Source organism: Hyperolius riggenbachi, chromosome 6 (assembly GCF_040937935.1).
Source record: "Hyperolius riggenbachi isolate aHypRig1 chromosome 6, aHypRig1.pri, whole genome shotgun sequence".
In the NCBI taxonomy this organism is placed as follows: Eukaryota; Metazoa; Chordata; class Amphibia; order Anura; family Hyperoliidae; genus Hyperolius; species Hyperolius riggenbachi.
Genome location: NC_090651.1, coordinates 359,652,574 through 359,674,030, shown reverse-complemented (window position 1 = coordinate 359,674,030; position 21,457 = coordinate 359,652,574). Strand labels below are relative to the sequence as shown.

The 21,457-nt window shown below is 42.0% G+C and overlaps 2 protein-coding genes across 2 annotated transcripts in view; both read left to right on the top strand.

The window, feature by feature from the left end:
- Positions 1 to 1,964: 1,964 nt before the first annotated feature.
- On the top strand, positions 1,965 to 7,675 carry LOC137523021 (nicotinamide N-methyltransferase-like). The gene is made up of 3 exons (XM_068243199.1): positions 1,965 to 2,188; positions 5,602 to 5,809; positions 7,067 to 7,675. The coding sequence occupies exons 1-3, from the start codon at positions 2,038 to 2,040 to the stop codon at positions 7,365 to 7,367; spliced, it is 660 nt and encodes a 219-aa protein (XP_068099300.1). The 5' UTR covers positions 1,965 to 2,037; the 3' UTR covers positions 7,368 to 7,675.
- A 7,279-nt stretch (positions 7,676 to 14,954) lies between these two features.
- LOC137522259 (uncharacterized) overlaps positions 14,955 to 21,457 on the top strand; it is a 61,751-nt gene continuing 55,248 nt past the window's right edge. The window contains exon 1 of the mRNA XM_068242288.1: positions 14,955 to 15,149. Within this exon, the coding sequence (XP_068098389.1) occupies positions 14,999 to 15,149 (151 nt within the window). The 5' untranslated portion in view covers positions 14,955 to 14,998. The remainder of the gene's footprint in view (positions 15,150 to 21,457) is intronic.

Here is a 21,457-nt window from a genome sequence, read left to right as displayed (position 1 = left end):
GATTTCATGGTCAACTGTATCAAAAGCCGCTGAGAGATCCAACAGGATTAGGATGGAGCATTCCCCTCTGTCCCTTGCCATGAGCAGATCGTTGCAGACTTGGATGAGGGCTGTTTCACAGCTGTGGTGTTTCTTAAAGCCAGATTGTAGAGGGTCCAGGATGTTGTTTACTGACAGCCAGGTTTCAAGTTGCAGATAGACGGCCTTTTCAATAACTTTGCCTAAGAAGGGGAGGTTGGAGACAGGTCTGTAGCTGCTCATAGCATCTGGATCCATGGAAGGTTTTTTAAGAAGGGGCTTGATGATTCCTTCTTTTAGAGAGGTAGGAAACCTCCCTGCTTGTAGAGAGCAATTTACTATTTTGTGAAATGCTGGACCAAGCAGGTCAGGGCATTTCAGCATATGTTTAGTTGGTCCAGGGTCCAGGTCGCAGGTTGTCTGGCGGAGGCGACGGAGGATGTCTGAGATCTCTTCCTCACTAATACTTTTGAAGTCAGTCCAGGGTGTTAGGTTGTTTTTGCACAAAAATGAGTTTATTTATATTGTACAATAATGTATTTGTATGTGAAAAATGTTTTTGGGTGTAGTTTTACTTTTTGGCCACAAGATGGCCACAGTACATTTTAGTGAATGCGTCCTGTAAGCGTCGGAAGTACGCTTACAGGATGTTCAGGGAGGCTGGGAAACTTTTTTTTTCACAATGATCGCGCTGCTTCTCATAGAAACAGCCGATCATTGCTGGGGGGCAGAGATCAACGAACGGGAATGGATTTTCACGTTCATTGATCTCCCGGCGAGCGGCCGGCGGCGTGCACGATCACGGGAGTGCGCGCATGTGCGAGCGGGAGCATGGACAGCAGCGGCAGCGACGGGGGGGTGCGTATATCTACACTCCGGGCGGGGAACTGAAGTCCAAAGGAGCGTAGATATACTGTACCCGGGCGGCGAAGTGGTTAAGCTTTAGTGAATCAACCTGATTGAGTTGTAATATTTAAAACATATAAAAAAGTTGAAATTTTAGGTCACAAAAAGTTTCAAAATATAATGGAGAAATTTGCAATGGCACGCATTTCTGGTCTCTGCTAAAGTGGCTGAACATAACAATTTTTAGCATAGTATGGATACAGAGGCTCCAAAAGGATTAACTAATCTAAAAAGTTTAAAACACGAGGAGGCAGTGGTGGACTTACCTCCTCCAAGCAGTCACAAAAATTGCCAAAGTGTTTGTCAAATACAACAAGTTTATTTACATACTCCGGGCGACAATGCTATAACAATTTTTAGGCAGGTAACCGCGGCGGCCATTATAAAGATCTTTATTTGAAAGATCTAGAAACTATATGTGATTTTTGGCTTTTAGGCATGAAACAAAGCCTCTGTGTAAAAAAATTTATTTTTTTGCGGAATTTTCCGCCGATCCCCTCTGCCATGCCACTGCCTGGGTTTTGGTGTACTCGGTACACCTTTTTTTAATAAATTGTAGCTTCAGAAATGCCCTGAAGGTTTCAGAAATTTGCTATGCCATTACATTCAAGGGGCCCACCGAGAATGATCGGTTTGTGAACGTTCATGGTAATGTTCGCGGACGCATTTGTGAATGCAAAATCGCAATGTTCAGCCATCAATATTGATCTGTGCTGCACCCAAAAAGGTAAAAATTTGTTATTACGTATGTGTGTGTCTCACTTAGGTAGGTTGCCTGAGCCTCACTGAATTTGACCTGGATTCAAATTCCCTGGATGGTGTGGTAGAAGCAATGGAGACACTGCCAAAATGTAAAAACTACTTTCACACATAAGGTTAAAACAACCTCCAGATATTAAGTGATTTATGATTTTTAGCAAATGATTGTATGAGAAAATAAAAAATCATACAGCTGAGGTCCCATGATCGGATCCTGAACACATGATGTGCTTGTGATATTTACAATTACTGCTAACTCTGATATAATATATCACAGTCTCTTCTCAAGCACCTTCTCACTATTAGAGCTACCTGAGTAGAAAACGGTGAAGTGTCTTCTGCCAGACATACAAGATGGATTGCAGCTCCTACAAGCTCTACCACGTACATGACCATGATTCCAGAGCATATCTGGAAACTTATTTTTCTGGAAATCCCAACGCACCATTTAAAGATGAGCTACTGAGATCTCCCATGGAGAAACTGCACAATGCATTTAGCATGGGTAAGTAGACTAATGTTGTTGATATTTATTATGTTGCTGTTAAACTGTTTAGGAGAGCGTGTTACAAAATGGGCTGGAATAAGAACATTTTAATCCTTACCTTGAAATTGTCATCAAATTTTGTAAATGAGGTACATTTGTGTTCCTGTGCAAAATACCTGTGATATTTTAAGACCCTGGTGATACACCCGTACAACAAAGACGTTATGAACTTCAAAAATATATATATAATTTTTATTTTCTTGAACAGGCTGACAAATATGCAGTTGTAATTGTTTTAAACTTAATTTTTTAAATCAATCTAACAATTCAATTTCACCACCTGGAAGTGATTTTGCCCTACTATTCTCTTCATTTCTTCTAATCTGTAATCTTCAAGTCTTCAGTAACGAGTATATGCCCGAGTCTTCTTTCTTTCAACTCTTGCCACTCAGCATTTATGGCCATGATGACCATTTGTGGCCAAAGATGCCACTGCAAATCTTTATGGTGAATTAAAGATATCAGTCATTCAGTTCAATCATAAGTAAACATGGATATTCACTGGAAATTCAAGAGGTTCCACTTCCACTAGCTATCTAAAAGTCTCTGGTCCATCAGTCCGCTGAGCACAAGAGTCTGATATCTTCACATTAGAAAGGTTTGAAATTAAAGGGATTAAAGCATAGTCATATGATCACGGCCATTGCCAGAAATGTCCTTTTCATAATATATCAAACTTAAAACAAAGCTTTGATTTCAACATATGGTTAAAAGTAAAGTTTACTAACAAAAGGGCAGAAGTGAAGGTGAAAAGCATTTTTTTTTGCCTAACCTAAGACATTGTGGCCCATATGCAATTAACTTTTCTTCCTGTGATTTCTCCTAGGAGATAATTTTCACATTCTCTTTCAAAATAACTTAAGCACTTAAAGCAGTGTAAGCAGTACCCTAAAGTTGGGACAAAGGACTGTTAAAATTATTTTGAGTATTTACTTGCTTTCTGGTGGTTTATAAGGCCTTTTATAACAAAGTGTTAAAACACGAGTGCCCTAAAAACAGTGCAGGAGATTTGGGCACAGCCGGTGCCTCCATAGGCCGAGTTTTTGTTTTTCGAGTTTCACCTGTACAAAGGCCATATATTAAGGTCCCTAGAGTTCAATTTCTGCAAAAAGTGGTTCAATTCATTTTGATGAAATTTTCACCTGCAACTTACCAAAATATGTCAAGCATGGGTCTTGTATACTTGTTGAGTATAATAAAAGTTTTGAACACAAAATCATGTCAAAAAATAAATTACATTTAATTTTCACTTTCTGCCAGGGCTTAATGTCCCCGTTTTTTGGCAGAAAACGTGCATTTTTATGGCTTGCCTTTTTCACATTAAAATTCACATTCATGTGCATTTTGTCGCATCCAGGTGTCCAGAGTAAGTTTTTATATGTAAAAATTTCTCATATATAAGAAAAAACAAAAACGCATGCGGAAAAAACACACCCTGCCTTAGAACTGCTTATCAGGCTATCTATGAGCTTTATTGCATCCTTGATTTTGTAAGTACGTTTTAAACTTGCGCATATTAAAGTGCTTTATGTTTTTACACTATGGAGCGCTCTATGTATCTTTCTTAGAACTGCTGGATGAGCCTGACTCGTCCATACCATTTTCAGCTTCTTTTCCCTGGGAGAGGCAGGCTCGTTCATATTGCCAGGAAGGCTACATGGTGGAGGGAGACGCAATTATGTCTGGGGACCAGAAATCCAATTGATATCAGGAACCTTCTAGATCTTCTTTAGAATGGAAATACTGCCAACAGGGTTGTAAGTCTGCCTAGTAAGCAGCCTTTTCACCACTGTCTCTATAGCAGAGACAAGCCATGTTCATTTATTAAGACTCTGATATTCAGTGTTACCCACAGTAGGTAGAGGCAAGACTTCTCTCCCAACAGTTGTCTGGAGAGTGCTCCATCCTCATACTGCTAGACCTTTCTGCAGCCTTTGATACAGTTGACCATGACATCTTGATAAGCAGGCTACAGGAATACTGCGGCATTGATGGCATAGTTCTTCAGTGGTTCCAATCCTTCTTGAGTGGCAGAACCCAAAAAGTGTCTATGGGGCCCTTCATGTACAATTCAGTACCACTTAAGTATGGGGTTCCCCAGGGCTCAATCCTTTCTGCCCTGCTCTTCACCATCTACATGTTACCGCTTGGAAACTAATCCAAAAACACGGCCTGGCATACCACTGCTATAATGACAACACCCAACTATATCTTTCCTTCAAGCCTGGTGTGACAGACCCAACTCCAACTATAAACGCCTGCTTACGTGAACTACAGCAATGGATGAGTGACAACTGGCTAAGACTAAAAAGCAGATAAAACTGAAGTCCTTCTGATTGGAGGACAGTGCACGACAACACATCAACTTAACTTACAGTCTTCACCACTGGGGATGCACCGATCTACACAGTTCTGAGCATGTATGTAACCTGGGAGTTCTAATTGATGCGGATCTAAACTTCTGAACTCACATCTCTGCTGTGGTGAAATCATCCTATTTTCACCTGAAGAACTTTGCAATAATCAAGCAACTCATCCCCCCAGAAGATCTGTCAACCTTAGTCCATGCCTTCATAAAATCCAGACTGGACTATTATAATGCTCTCTACACCGGCCTTCCAAAAAATGACTTGTACCAACTACAACTGTTACAGAATACTGGTGCCAGACTGTTGACCAACCAAAGCCGTCACTGCCACACAACACCAGTCCTGCACTCCCTTCACTGGCTACTTATGGAATGGATAATCCTATTTAAAATTGGCCTTCTGACATTTAGGTCACTTCATATTGTAGGCCTTGGATACTTGAAAGATATGTTGCAGCTGCATAGCACTCCCTGCAATCTCAGATCCACAGGCATCAATAACTTAGTCATACCCAGAGTCCACTTGGAAACTGTTGGTCCCAGAGCCTTCTGTCATGCTGCTCCTACGTTTTGGAACTCCTTACTTCAGCAGATCAGGACAGCTCCATCTCTGGACGTGTTTAAATCCAGACTGAAAACCCACCTGTTCAGTTTGGCATTTGCAGAAATATAATTTTGTTGTGTTAACACTTCATCCTACTACCAACTACTGAATCTGAGAAAGCCTAAGCGCTTTGAGTCCTATGGGAGAAAAGCGCTATAGAAATGTTATTGTTATTGTTGTTATTGTTGTCTGCCCCAAATGGGACAGAAAGAACCTTCAAGGGGATTCTCAGTAAAGTTCCCCACTATAACACTGACATCTTCTGTTTTGGTCTATGGCAATTTATACCGTCAACTTCAATTCCTCTGAATACACATATTTCCTTGTTACACTGACACAGCAGTAAGTATCAGGTTTTAATCTGGGCTAACATTTCCTTTAATATGCTGTCTTCTGCAGGTCACATGGCTGGAAAGCTCTTGATTGACATCAGTGCCGGCCCCCTAATTCACCATCTGTATTCTGCTTGTGAGTTCTTTCAAGAGATCATCCTGATGAGGACCAATGAGCAGTGCATCATGGAGATAATGAAATGGCAGGATGATCGTACGGGAGCTTTCTGCTGGGGGCACATGGCTGCACATGTTACCGACTTAGAAGGAAAAAGGTGAGTTCTCACAAAATGACCTTTGAATTAAGACAATGAAACCATTAGCCAATATAGTGTAGTATCTTGTGAGCATTGAAGTAGATGACAAATGATGATACAAACTTACAAGGGTGTACCTCCAGCAAAGGCGACCACATAGTGTGTAGTGGGGAGAACAAACCCAATTACTCTGGATTAGAAAAAAAGGTACATACTTACTTAAGGAGATGGAAACCTGTGGACCCTGTGGGCTTATGGCCCCTACAGTTGCTGCCATGGGCTGAAACATATCCGACAAGAGCTTATTGGAAATTTGATCATGGCCCCGCTCCATGCCTGTATAAGTGCAGCCATACTTCGCCTACATGAGTAGGGCCACACCTCTACAGTAAACTGGAGCGGCTTGTCAATGATCAATTTTGTGCTACTGTGCAGGTGTGGCCATACTCGTATAGGTGCAGAATGTCCGTGCTTGTGCATGAAAAGGAGCAAAGCCACAAAATTCCAGAGGGTTGTGTAGCGGTCGAGGTCAGGAGGACACGGGACACCTCTGTAGGATCCAGATGCTTCCCTTTTCCTAGGTAAGTATCTCTCTTTTGTGTTCCAGCCCAATTCGGGTTCTCTTTAAGAAGCCATTCTCTGGGGAAAGGGGTACCAACACTCCAGAAAGCATGGATATTGAATCAGATTGGTAGAACAGGGTAACCAACAATGAATAAAAATGTGAAGCAGTCAGCTCACTTGAACCACACTTGAGATACTCTAGTCCAGGGGTGCCCATTAGGTAGGTCGTGACTCGTGATCTACCGGTAGATCACAAAGGACTTCATGGTAGATCCCAACTCCACTACATTTTCCATTCTGTATATACAAGTGTCCTCCTAAAATTGTACATAGGTAGATAATTTTGACTTGCTAATTTTTTAAAGTAGCTCACAAGCCGAAAAAGTGTGGGCACCTCTAGTCTATACAATGTGTTGCCTAAAGAAGCAGCATTGTCCCAGGAAACAAGTTGAAACCTGTCTTGAGTATCACCTAGTTTGTTTAATAAAGACATTTTATTACTACTGGAGTGATATTTACTTAATGAGGTAAGTACACCCTTACCTCCCATTTTCAACTAGTTGTAATCTTTGTATTAATTGTTGGCACATTGGTTCTAGCAATTTGTATTTAATAGAGACTTACTATGCTGCTATATACAGTATCAAGGTAGAATCCATGTCATCTGTGATCTTCAGTTTGACAAAAAAAAACTTTTCTTCTTTTTTTCAGTGATGAATGTGAGGCGAAAGAGATGAAGCTAAAGTCGGCCATTACGCATGTTGTGAAATTTGACACCGAGACAGAATCACTAACAGACCTGATAGAAGTTCCTCAGGCCGACTGTGTCATCACTGCTTGTTTATTAGATAAGGTCTGCAAAGATCAAGATGACTACATGAGAAACTTGAGAAAGATCGTAAAGCTTTTAAAGCCTGGAGGACACCTGATCTTATTTGGGACAATAAACGCCTCTTATTATACAGTTGGAGACCACAGGTTCCATGTATTCAAATATGATGAAATTTTGTGAGAAATGCACTTGTTGCAGAAGGAATTACCATTCTCCAATGTGAAGTTATGCCAAGGACATCTAAGAGTCCTTTAAGTGATTATGACGGTGTCCTTTTCATAACAACTTGCAAACAGAAGTAGAATGAAAGTAAAAGATTATCACAGTTGTAGTGTAGATACAGACGCTCATTCAATGATATCTCTCCTGATCTGGTAACTCTGCCAGTAGTTTAGGTAACCAATTCCATCTATGGTCTTTCATACATGCAGCAATAATCCTCAGCGCTTGACAACCCAGAGTCACAGCTCTGCAATTCACACCACAGTGCTCCGAAGATGGGTGACCATCACCAAAACCAAAAGACAGGCTCGTTGGTTACTTGTAGTCTAAAAAGTCACAATTTATTGCTTAAAAATACACAGGTATCTAAAAACTTACATCGTGGGCCCTTATAACAGGGACCCTTGAAGATAAAACTCGCATATAGTGTATTTTATACACATATAAGATCAGTATAGTAGGTCCAGCAAGTGCCCAGTCTCGGTTTCGGCCTTCCGCCATCCTCAGGGCGGAACGATGTAAGTTTTTAGATACCTGTGTATTTTTAAGCAATAAATTGTGACTTTTTAGAGTACAAGTGACCAACGAGCCTGTCTTTTGGTTTTGGTGATGGTCACATGTCTTCGGAGCACTGTGGTGTGAATTGCAGAGCTGTGATTCTGGGTTGTCAAGCGCTGAGAAAGTAAAATATTAACTACTGAATCTACTTTGTAAAAATTAACCTTTACCACGTACTGAAGCTTTTACGGTTTTAACCATAAGGTTATTCTGCTTTTAATTGACTTTACAGAAAAATAAATTTGAGATAAAAAAAAAATGTGTTGATTATGTATAACTGAGTAACATCAATAAAATCCTTCCAAACTACTAAATGTCTGAACTTTGGAGTTCTCAATCGCCATCTGTAGGGCTTTCTACTGTCCTGTGCCCAACTAAAGTGAAAAGTACTTGTTTTTCTTAAATAAAGAAGTGGTAAAAGTACTAGGTTTTATAATGCATAGGGACAAACTGAATTTATCTTGCAGGGATGGTCAGAATTTCCGAATTCCAAATCTGACAGAATTACGAATTATGACTTTAGCAGTTGATAGAAAAAGCCCTATACATCTATTGCAGGGGTCTCAAACTCAATTTACCCGGGGGCCGCAGGAGGCAAAGTCTCAATTTACCCGGGGGCTGCATAAGGGAGTTCACATATCCCCGCCGCAAAACGAGGGCTGCAGAGCCCCCAAATGGCCCCGGGGGGCAATCCGCCGGCATTTCCTGGAAGAGGCAGAGCTTTCAGCTTCAGCTCTGCCCCTCCTGACGTCAATCACGGAGGATCGCCGCCTCTGCCTGCCCCTCTCACTCTTCCTTCACAGAGAGGGGCGGGGGAGAGGCGGCGATCCATTCGGCGATTGACGTCAGAAGGGGCAGAGCTACAGCTGGAAGCTCTGCCCCTCAGCGCAGTCGTGGATGTTTGCGCGGGGGATTTGGGGGCTCTGCAGCCCTCGTTTAGCGGCGGGGATGCGGCGGATTACTTGGGAGCACTGAAGCGAACTATAAGGTAAAATGGGCAAAAATAGTTCGCTTCCGTGTCTCTTTTGCTTTTGCCGGCAGGCAGGGCCGGTTTAAGCAACAATGGGGCCCCAGAGCAAAATAAACCTGCCCCCTCCCCCCCCCAACAGATACCCTGGAACAAAAATCGGCATTAAGGGACCTTTTTTGCAGCTGGTATAGTCAGGGTGTGAAGCCCCAATCGGTCGGAGCTCTACATTCTGGCTACCCCAGCCTGCATGGGGGACAAGGGGTTAAAAAGTTTCAGGAGGGGGGACCCCACATAATTTTTTTTTTAAAAATTCCCACACTCTAAAACAAGGTATGTCAAACCGGTCCTACGAGGGCCGAGATCCTCACACATTTTTGATACAGCTCAAATGAATTGATGGGTCTGAATCAGGAAAGGTGTGGTCCATCAGGTAGAACACATCCCTCTCTTTCTCAGTCAATCCTAAACACTGGCATGGATCTGGCCCTCCAGGCCTGGAGTTTGACACATGTGCAAAAAATTGGGAAAATAGGAAAAAAATGCCAGGGATCTTCATACAGCCATATTGCAGCTGTATAGCGATCCCTGGCCAAAGCGCTGCGGCTGCGTATGGACCCCCTGGAAACCCCGTCAGGAAATTTATTGCTCTTTCTTTTGATGAATGTAAAATTACACTACCGTTAGGTTTGCTACTAAAAGTGACATTTACCGCATTTAAAAGTATACTTTTTTCCTTCAAAACTTTAAAATCAATTTTCTCAAAAACGATAAGGTCTTTTTGAAAAAAAAAATTTTCCTCTTATTCCCATTGATCTCCTTAACATATCCTGCAAATTTAGGGTTTCTAGCATTTAAGGTGGATTTGCTATTAACCATTAAAGTCGACGGGTTTTTAAATGTGTATTTTTTTCCTTTGCAACTTTAAAATCGATTTTCTCAAAAACTATAAGGTTGATTTGAAAATTGTTTTTTCCTCTTGTAGCCACTGGGTGCCTCTACAGACTCTGGGGCCCTGGGGCCACAAAATATTGTATCGAGGGCCGCAAATGGCCCGCGGGCCGCGAGTTTGAGACCCCTGATCTATTGTAACCACATTTGCTAGGTATGTAAAGGGGAATAGTGAAAAAAATCAAAACATCTGTCACTCATGCAGGCTTGAATAGCCAGAATTTAAAACCTTGACCATGTTGTGCTCCCCACCCTGAGCTATACCAGCCCACATGATCCATGATGTGGGAAGGAGGCTCTGGAAAAGGTCAAGCTGATCTTCCCAACTCCGTTGTTCAGGACTCAGGAGGAGGTTGGACAATAAGCAGGTACTGGTGGAAGCTGGGGGTCCCTTTTAACAATTTCCGCTCTAGTTTACCCCATTTGCCAGGGGCATAGACAGAAAGCTGCTGGAAAAAAGGCAGAGATATATTTTCTATCTTCAGTCAAATTATGTAACTTTTATCTGTTGTAGGTTCTTTTGCACGTGACAATAGCTCATGGCAAAGTTATTTATATTTGCCCTTCTTTAGTTATCATAAGCCCGAAACAAAAACACTCTTCTGTTTGCATGATTGGACTCTGAGCTGTTACCTTGTTTGTTGTACTGGGTCTGGAGCTTTACACTGGCTCCACCTACCTTGGTTTAGTGGAAGTTTGATGGATCTTCTTTTGGTTGAGTGTTGGGAAATCCTAAGGCTAAATCCTAAAGTTTCATGAATAAGGAATAAGGGCCCCATAACATATCATTTGAAGTCCTCCACCACATTCATCAAACACATCATTATCTACAACAACACTGCTGATAACTTGTGGTGCAAGGACTTATCAGCTATCCCCAAGTTCACTTTTGAGCGATCTAGTGGAGTGGGGCACTTCTTTTGAGCATTTCCTACAGGGCCCTTATTCTAAATGATTTGACATGGGATCATTATTAAAAGGTGAATTAGAAAGTAGCCACCAATTTATTTATACAAGTAGTCACCAACTTATTTATACAGGTGCTTACTTACCATATGCTTATTCCACCTGGGGGGGGGGGGGGGGGGTGAAGAAGAAGGGGACAGGGGACAGATTTTTGGAGGCTCCATTATTAATGGGGGCTTACAAATTGTATTATACAGAGGTGGGGATAAGCTCCTTGACCATAACATAAGTACAAGAGTACTTTGGAGCTTGATGGGGTGGGAGTTTCTATCTCTATTTGACCCTGTAATGTGGTACTGCTCAGGGGCTAAGCCTCGCCTTTGCAGCCTGCATGGGGGACAAAGAGTTAAAAGGTCTCAGGAGAGTTTGCAACATGACCCGTATTTATTTATTTATTCATTTTTTTTAAATTTCCAGATTTTTGGATTCAGCTCCAGCCGTTGGCCTGACCTACATCCTAGATTGCCATGGCTGGGGCACATTGATGGTAGCACCCTGACCCTTGTCGGGCCTGGCCACCATAATATGAATTTCAAATATTTCACCTATTTATTTGGAAAACTTTCAATTGAAGGCTGATGCTGCCAAAAGATGAGCGTTCATTTATAGATTTTTGTTTTCACTTGGCATATAATGGTTAGTGTTCCCCAACTCCAATTAACGGCTCTGCGACACCTAACGCCAACTGGCGGCTGCAGAGTGGCTCCCCCAGGACCGCCTAACGTCACATCCAAGAGGCGGAGACTAGGAGGGAACGCGCGCACCCATACATGATCATTCCCTGCCGAGACATGCAACGGAGCTCTGTGATCAGCCTGCCAGCCGTGATCGGAGCTGGCAGGCTGTTAAAAAAAGGAAATAAACATTTGTAGAGTGCTGTGATCAAGCACAGGGTTGTACTGGGCACAGCCTTGTCACTTGGCTGTTCCTCTGGTTGGCTCACAATCTAATCCCTCTCATAGGCTGATGCCTATGAGAGTATGAGAGGATATGATATTATGATGTGAGTGGCTGAATGGAGTAATGGTTAAGGGCTCTGCCTCTGACACAGGCGACCAGGGTTTGAATCTCGGCTCTGCCTGTTTAGTAAGCCTGCACCTATTCAGTAGGAGACCTTGGGCCAGTCTCCCTAACACTGCTACAGCCTATAGAGCGCGTCCTAGTGGCTGCAGCTCTGGCGCTTTGGGTCCGCCAGGAGAAAAGCGCAATACAAGTGTTCTGTGTTTGTTTGATATGTATGGATCATAGTGTAGTGCCAATTTAGGCAGGGAAGGAGGGAGGAAGGAGGCTAATACATAAAAAAAACACTCTTTATTTGTAAATAAAGAAAAAAAACACATGTCAGCAGCAATCAGAGACCACCAACAGAAAGCTCTGTTATTGGGAAGAAAAAGGGGTAAAATTCATTTGTGTGCTGAGTTGTATGACTGTGCATTGCACAATAAACAGTTGAAGCTGCACAGTGCTGAACTGTAAAAAATCGCCTGGACATGGGGGGCTGATACTGATCTTGGATTCCAAAGCCTGGCCAAGAATTAACATAGCCATAGTTACTTCATTCATCTCAATAATCTTTGAGATTGTACAGTAAGTAAAAATGAACTGACACGTCGCAGGATGAGATAAACATGGATTCCTATAGCACTAGGCCTATTTAGACCTATCCTGTGTTGACTTTTCATTTATTTATTTTGCATTGAAAAAGTTACTAGACCAGTTTTGTATGCAGATGAGGCAGAAAAGTACAACAATCTTGTGTATGGAGAGCAGCTTACTCAGGTCTCTGGTTACCTGAACACGTGCCGGTGCCTTGCCTCAGCTAGATTGCTCGTACAGCTCGTGTAGCATATAGATGAAAAGATGAGACGGCACACCACTGGCTATGCAAAACTTGCTGTGTATTAGTCGAACAAAACACTACATGTTACGGATATAACATCCTTCATCAGGTGTAAAGTTGAAGAGAAATCGAGAGCCCAATATGGTGTAGTATGTCAAAATTGATTGGATAAATGAAACAGTGAGATGGTGATACTCACAAACACGGGTTACCACCTAGGTAACCACTCATTAGGCAGGTGAGGAGATTAGACCTGTCCTCACTCAGGATTAAGAAGTCGCTCTCTGTAGATAGGAAGAAAGAAGGTAGATCACCCTCCAACTGGGGTGGACTCAAATATATTGGTAGGTGAACAGAGGCGCCAGAAGGATAAAAGTACATAAAATTTTTTTTTAAAAATTGCTGGGAGGAAGTGGTGGACTCGCCTCCGTTAAAGCAGACTCCAAGGAATGTAAATATATAGATATACACATTTATTGAAAATAGCTCAAAGATGCAACGCGTTTCGCGGGCACAGCCCACTTCTTCAGGCAATAAGCAGGGGATAAACAACAGCAATTCAGTTATAGCAAGCAGAGCACCTCTGTGACGCCTCTGTTCACCTACCAATATATTCATCAGGTGTAAAACAGCAATGAAGCGTATAAGAACAAGTATAAATACACATTCAAGTGTGGACCACCACACCCTTGACAACTCCGCCCACTTAAACATTAACCCATTAGTCCATAGTGTATAGTTCAATTGGTGCAATTCCCCATTGTGCAATGTCGGTCAAATGGCACTCCTATTCGGCTACCAATATATATAAATTATGAACTGACCGTACTCCTGGCACTTCCAATCAAGGACTGCCACAGAACCACCTATGAATTAAAACATGGAATTAAAACTCATACACATACCAGCCATAAATAGATCTGCATAACTCAACATAATATTGCATCCTATAAAAAACATTTAAGGGGTAATCTTTCGTTCATGCCTCTAGGGGCTACCACATCCATATCATGGATCCATCGCGCCTCTCTTTGTTTTAGCACCTTCTCCTGATCTCCCCCTCTCTTAGATAAACTAACCGACTCTAACACACACCACCTTAATTGTGCAGCATTGTGTCCTGCTGCATAGAAATTTCTGGCTACAGACGTGTCATCATTTTTACGCTCTCCTTCTGCATACTTGGTAACAGCTCGTTTGTGCTCCTGTATGCGGGACCTGACTGCTCTGGTAGTCTCCACGTACATGAGCCCACACTGGCATTTAAGCCCGTATACCACCCATGCAGTGGAACTATAATGTCTACCCTTGATAACAACATCTCGACCTGTATGAGGGTGCCCAATTTTTCCACCTTGTTCTTATACGCTTCATTGCTGTTTTACACCTGATGAAGGATGTTATATCCGTAACATGTAGTGTTTTGTTCGACTAATACACAGCAAGTTTTGCATAGCCAGTGGTGTGCCGTCTCATCTTTTCATCTATATGCTACACGAGCTGTACGAGCAATCTAGCTGAGGCAAGGCACCGGCACGTGTTCAGGTAACCAGAGACCTGAGTAAGCTGCTCTCCATACACAAGATTGTTGTATTCCCACAGTGCGTACTCTGCATAGAGCGGGGAGCACGGTGGGTAGCCCTGGGGAGAGAGGGAGAAGTCAAGCTCCCCTCCACATGGCTGAGTCTCTGTGTGGCCGCGGCTCCCCCTCCATCATGGCACCCCCCCTCCTCCTCATAGCGAGCCCTGTCGATTTTTGGAGCAGCAACCAATATATTTCTTCCACAAGGCTGAGTGGGAACAGTACTTCCCCACATGCCCTCATGAGCGGTTGCATTCCTTGCAACCCACCTTTGTGAGCATAATGTATTCTGTTAAAATTCTACAGCCTCAGTCCTCACTATTTTACATGAGATTGGGCTCCCAGTGTCTCTGTGTGTTTTTGTTGTCTCTTCTCTACAAATATGTATGTACTGTTTGCAATAAGCATTATTTTCCACAAGGTTTGGTGTCCAGTTCTCAGTATTTGCTCCAAGGAGTAGTCCTCTGCTGGTTGCCTGACTAGTTCTGTAACACTCACTCGTTCTTGCCTTTATTGTTTGTGATGACTAATCTATAGAATAGACTGTTTTTTTTATTTGAAGAAGGGAGGCATACTTAATCATTTTAAGTATGATCAGATAAGCATACAGTCAGATGATGTCTCCTGAACACATGACGTGCTTGTGATTATCAGAATTGATTGCTTTTTCATTATCGGAATTTCAGAGTTGAAAGCTGTGAAGTGTCTTCTATCTGCCATACAAGATGGACCCCAGCTCCCATAAGTTCTACCATAAACACGAGCCTGACTCCAGAGAATCCCTGGAAACATACTATTCTGGAGACCCTGATACGACCTTTAAAGATGACTTACTAAAATTTCCCGTGGAGAAAATGCACAATGCTTTCAGTATGGGTAGGTAAACTAATGATATTGATAGCTAATATTTGTAATACAGTATATTTAAAGGACACCCGAGGCGAAAATAAACAAATAAAATGAACGATTGTATCTATCTTCCTCCTCCTAAAAATTACTTTTTAAGATATTCCACAGTTTTATTTTATGTTTAAATCTACTTTTTAAGGTTTAACTGTTTTATTGTTTTTGCTCAACGACACATTCATTGAAGTATGCCAGAGCTAAAATGTATGAACTATTGATTCTTGTTATCTCTTTCCTGCTCTCAGAAGCCATTTTCTGCTTGGAAAGTGTTTTATAGTTGGAATTTCTTATCAGTGAGGGTCACATTGTAGTCACTTCCTGAGTCAGGACTGAGTCGGCCACTTACATACATTTATGTATTTATTTATTGTATTTATAAAGCGCCAACATATTGCGCAGCGCTGATACATGATATTTAACTATTTCAGGCAGAGAAAGAAAAAAAGGAACACAGCTTAGTTTTTTGTGTGCTAGCTAGGCACTGTACATACCAATGTCTATCTCATCATGTCACATGTCACCTCGGGTATCCTTTAAGAGAGCCTTCTATAAGAGATTGAATTTAATAATTACCTTTACATTGGTGTTAGGTTTTATCAGTTGATCTCCTTGTTTATGTATGTTTTGTTGTATTGACTATAATTGGGCATGTCTTTATCAGGTGCCTGTGCTCGCTACCTTCACATCATTGTTACATTTCAATTTTGATTATTAGTTCATATGTGAAATGCAGAGAGAAAAATGTCTACTGAACAAGCTCAGGGGACATAAAGGTGAAAATTCTAAGCAAAAATGCTAAGCAAAAGTATTTCAGAACTTACAAGCCAGAATTTTGTGAACTTCAAGTTTTGAAATTCTGATGCAAAAGTTGGAATTTTGAAATTTCTGTGCGCTCATTCCTATTAATGAAGCATGAAAAAAAAGTAAAAAGAAATGTAAGTGGATGATTTATAGATTATGTTGATGTCATTATGTGCACTGGTAATATTCTTTTTCCAAAAAGTACGATGCTCACTAAAGCATCCATAACCAGACTCTGCTAAAAAAAAAATGTTATCTATATTAATAATAATAATTCAAAGATTTGCATAGTGCTTTTCACCTGACGGACTCAAAGCAGTCAAAAGCTGTAGCCAACGGGACGTGCGCAAAAGACCACCCTGCAGTGTTAGGGAGTCTTGCCTTGAACTCCTTACTGAATAGGTACAGACCCCAGCCAGGATTTGAACTCTGGTCTCGCATGTCAAAGTCAGTGCTTTTAACCAGTACACTATCCATATATGGTGCCAACAGCTTCAGTAAAGCTGTACATAGTACAAAACAAATAGTGGGGAGCACAGATAAATGAGACGTTTTAAAACCTTGTACAATCAGGACATCCAGCAATACAAATACATACATGCATATGTGACCTGATAAGATAAACATGTGTATGTACAGTGCCTAGCACACAAATAACTATGCTGTGTTCCTTTTTTTTTTTTTTTTGTCAGTTCGGGTATCCTTTAAAGAGGATCTCCAGTGAAAATAATGTAATAAAAAAGTGCTTCATTTTTACAATAATTATGTATAAATGATTTAGTCAGTGTTTGCCCATTGTAAAATCTTTACTCTCCCTGATTTGCATTCTGACAATTATCACATGGTGACATTTTTACTGCTCGCAAGTGATGTCAATGGAAGGAGATGCTGCTTGCTTTTTTTGGCAGTTGGAAACAGCTGTTATTTCCCACAATGCAACAAGGCTCCCACAGTGTGGTGTCAGAACCATGGTCCTGACATCACACTGTGGCTGGGGTTTCACCACAATATTAGCCATACAGACCCCCCCCCCCCGATGATCCGTTTGTGAAAAGGAAAAGATTTCTCATGGGAAAGGGGGTATCAGCTACTGATTGGGATGAAGTACAATTCTTGGTTACCGTTTCTCTTTAAAGGGGGAAAGGATGTCTGGGCCTCTTCCTGTCCACTGCTTATTCTTTAACCTCCCTGGTGCTCAGTGTCTGCTGGATTTCTGTGCAGAAAGTGATCCAGTTAATTTTCATAACCATTTTTCCTGTAACTTACCAAAACGTGCCAAGCAAGGCACGTTTTGGTAAATTTCAAAATTACTCCCCAAAATCTCTGATCATTTATACTTCCAAGCTGCAGCTGCTCAACCTGCACTAATACAAATGTAAAGGTGGCCATACATCTAGTGGTGATGGGCAGATTCAACCAAGAGACAAAATTCTCTCTGAACGAATCTGATTACACAGAGATCCGTCGGCTGCCCATACACTGAAACACATACACAAAACCCGACTTTGCGTCAACTCCGTAATTTTTGGTAGGACTTTTGTCATGGATCCCCCTCAGGCATGCCACAGTCCAGGTGTTAGACCCCGTGAAACAACTTTTTCATCACTTTTGTGGCCAGAACCAGTCTTTGCTGGTTTAAAAATTTGCCTGCCCAGTGAAGTCTATGGCGGTTAGCTAGATTCACCTGTTCACGAACATTTTTGAAAGCTTGCGTACGCCGTTCGCGAACGGAAAATTCTATGTTCAGGACATCTTTATCCAGAACCACTACTGGCATCATCTAGTATCCACTGCTGCCCCCTGTATAAGACCTCACAGGCAGGGCCTTTATTTGTAACGTGATTGTTGCCGAGAGGACTAACATTTATGTCAGGAGGGAGTCAACTAGTAAAAACACTGTGGTTACTTGTGATTAGCACGTGATGAGCAAGGCTATCATCTACGTAATTTGGTGGGACTTTTGGCATGGACCCCCCTCCGGCATGCCCCAGTCCAGGTGTTAGGCCCCTTGAAACAACTTTTCCATCACTTTTGTGGCCAGAAACAGTCCCTATAGTTTTTAGAATTCGTCTCCCCATGTAAGTCTCTGGTGGTTCACGCAGTTTTCCGGTTCACGAATGTTTGCAACGTTTGAAAATGTGTTGTTTGCAACATCACTCCTTACATGTCACTTACTCCCCTCCTTCACGCCACATGCCTCCACCATACCCAGTTTGCCCCCACCCTTTAGACTCCACCCATCCTGTTACTCTGTGATGGTCTAGTGCTGTCTCCACCCCCATTTCTGTCACTCCCTGGTGAATGCTCACATATACTCGTGTAAAATCTTTATTGTGGACATGCACATACCCAAAAGGCACTAGTTTGCTGCTACAGTAAAACCCTGTTGTCCAGAGCTCAGTTAACCAGAAGTTTCAAGCAGGATGCTTAAAGAGAAACTCCGACCAAGAATTGAACTTTGTCCCAATCAGTAGCTGATACCCCCTTTTACATGAGAAATCTATTCCTTTTCACAAACAGACCATCAGGGGGTGCTGTATGGCTGATATTGTGGTGAAACCCCTCCCACAAGAAACTCTGAGGACTGTAGTACTCTTGGCAGTTTCCTGTCTGTGAACCCCATTGCATTGTGGGACATAGCTGTTTATAGCTTTTTTCAACTGCCAAAAAAGCATGCAGCTGCTACATCACCTGCCAGCAGTAAAAATGTGAATCAGGGAGAGGAAAGATTTTACAATGTTAACACTGACTAAATCATTTATACGTAATTATTGTAAAAATGAAGCACTTTTTTATTGCATTATTTTCACTGGAGTTCCTCTTTAAATCTACTTTTACACTTGTTTTTACTGCAGACAAAAGAAAGTCAAGTTCAAATGCCCCAAAGGAGAAGCTAATGGTAGACTTCAATGCATAAATCGGGGCATAGACGCATTATTCTCTTTCTGACTCACCTTCCTCTCCTTTTCTCATCAATTTCTCCTCTCCTCAAAAGTATTTTTTTTTGTCAGGAAGGCCTCACTTAATAACTTCTACCTCTGCACTGAGGCTGTCTTGTTTCATGGAAAGACCCCGTTTAACCACTTCAGCCTTCAGTCATTTTTTACCTTATGCATCCGAGCAATTTTCACCTCCCATTCACGTGCCAATAACTTTATCACTACTTATCACAATGAATTGATATTGTTTTTTCCAACACTAATTAAGCTTTCTTTGGGTGGTACATTTTGCTAAGAATTATTTTTTTCTAAATGCATTTTAATGGGAATATTAAGAGAAAAAAATGAAAAAAATATCATTATTTCTCAGTTTTCAGCCATTATAGCTTTAACCTCCTTGCCAGTCTAATTAATCCAGCAAGGAGGCAGCGCAGCACTTTTTTTTAATGTTTTTTTTTTAAAATCATGTAGCGAGCCCAGGGATCGCTACATGATAGCCGCTGAGCGGCGGCATCCCCCCACCCACTCCGATCGCCTTCGGCAATCAGAGTAAGCAGGAAATCCCGTTCAGAACGGGATTTCCTGCAGGGCTTCCCCGGTCGCCATGGCGACGGGGCGGGATGACGTCATCGACGTCATGGACGTCGGGACGTCACAGGGAATCCTGATACGCCCCTCAGCGCTGCCTGGCACTGATTGGCCAGGCTGCGCAGGGGTCTGGGGCGGGGGGCGCTCAGTGTGGTGGGTAGCGGTGAATCGGCAACAAGTGGCGGCGATCGCGTACTACACGCAGCTAGCAAAGTGCCAGCTGTGTGTAGGAAAAAAAAAATATGCAAATCGGCCCAGCGGGGCCTGAGAAATCCTCCTGCGCAAGTTACCCCGAGCTGAGCTCGGGATAACCGGCAAGGAGGTTAAAATAATACAAGCTACCATAATTAAAACCCACGTATTTTATTTGCCCATTTGTCCTGGTTATTATACCATTTAAATTATGTCCCTATCACAATGTATGGCGGCAATATTTTATTTGCAAATAATGGTGCATTTTTACATTTTTGCGTCAATCACTATTTACAAGCTTATAATTTAAAAAATATAGTAACATTCCCTCTTCACATGCATATTAAAAAGTTCAGACCCTTAAGTAACTATTTATGTGTTTTTTTATTGTAATTTTTTTAAATTACAAAATGTATTTGGGTATTTTTTGGAATGTGTATGTGTGTGTGTGTGTTGAGGGGGGGGGGGGGTAAACAGTTAATTTTAAATGTAATAAGTTGTATTTATTTAAAAACAAATGTATGTAGATGTAGTTTTACTATTTGGCCACAAAATGGCCACAGTCAAAAATTCTTTTTTTTATTCCTGTAAGCGAGCTCTCCTGCTTACAGGAAGTGAAGAGAGGACGGGAAACGTTTTTTTTTCTTTAGAAAGATTGCGGCTTCTGAAAGAAACTGTTGGTCTTTCTAACGGGAACTTAGATCAATGAATGGGAACTGTGTTCCCCTTTATTGATCTCTGGACTGACAAGTTGTGGCACTGGAGCGCGCAGCCGTTAGAGATGTGGCGAACGGTTCCCGAACCGTTCGCCGGCGAACATCTCTAAATTAATGGGCCTCTTACTACTTCCGGGTCGCAATGACCCGGAGTAGTACGCCTGCGCTGCCCGGCGGAGCGCGTCCTAGATCGCGCTCCCGGGCACTCTCTGCGCATGTGCGTGACGTCATGAGTGACGTCACGCTCATGCGCAGAGAGCGCCCGGCAACGGGAGCGCGATCTAGGACGCGCTCCGCCGGGCAGCGCAGGCGTACTACTCCGGGTCATTGCGAGCCGGAAGTAGTAAGAGGCCCAGAGAGGTTCGCCAGGCGAACTGTTCGGCCCAACTCTAGCAGCCGTGCATAATAGAAACGTCCAAAAGGCGAAAGTAGCTAAAGTTCTGGCCTCATTCAAATCTTGTAGACCTATGCCCATTAACATTTTTGTAAAGTCTAAAATGTACCAAATAGCTCCTAATTTAAAAAATAAATAATTAAAAAACAACTATTAGGCCGTGTACCGAGGAGAGAGAAGGGCCGTTTTTGTGTTGGCACATTTTCGTGCATATGGATATTTTCAAAAATAAATGGGCATGACAAAAACATATTTTCACACACAGAAGACCATTTGCAAAAATATATGATCATGAGTAAATTATTTTTCCAAATGCATTGATGTCAATGGCGCTGAGAAAATCTATTTTCTCATGAATGGGTATATATTTGTGAAACAGCAAAAAAAAAAAACCTCTTTGTAAAAGATTTATACAATGGTGTTAAAAAGCCAGTCTACTCCTGTACACATGTTTCTGACAGTTAGAGTGTGCCTCTACCATCTAAGGAGTGCTGTTTTGAATAAGGAATTGTCATGTTTCCAATGCCCGCTGTAAATGACAGAAACATAAGAAAACAGTAATGTACTTAATGTTTTACTCCGGGGCAAATGTACAACTAATAAATGAGAATTATACATTTTACAAATGTTGTAGTTTGTCCTCATAGT

Bases quoted from the DNA above. Each gene is read 5' to 3' on its own strand.
- LOC137523021 (XM_068243199.1), top strand. From the start codon at position 2,038: ATGGATTGCAGCTCCTACAAGCTCTACCACGTACATGACCATGATTCC. The intron at 2,189-5,601 runs GTAAGTAGACTA...TGTCTTCTGCAG, and splicing joins GCACAATGCATTTAGCATGG to GTCACATGGCTGGAAAGCTC. The intron at 5,810-7,066 runs GTGAGTTCTCAC...TCTTTTTTTCAG, and splicing joins ACCGACTTAGAAGGAAAAAG to TGATGAATGTGAGGCGAAAG.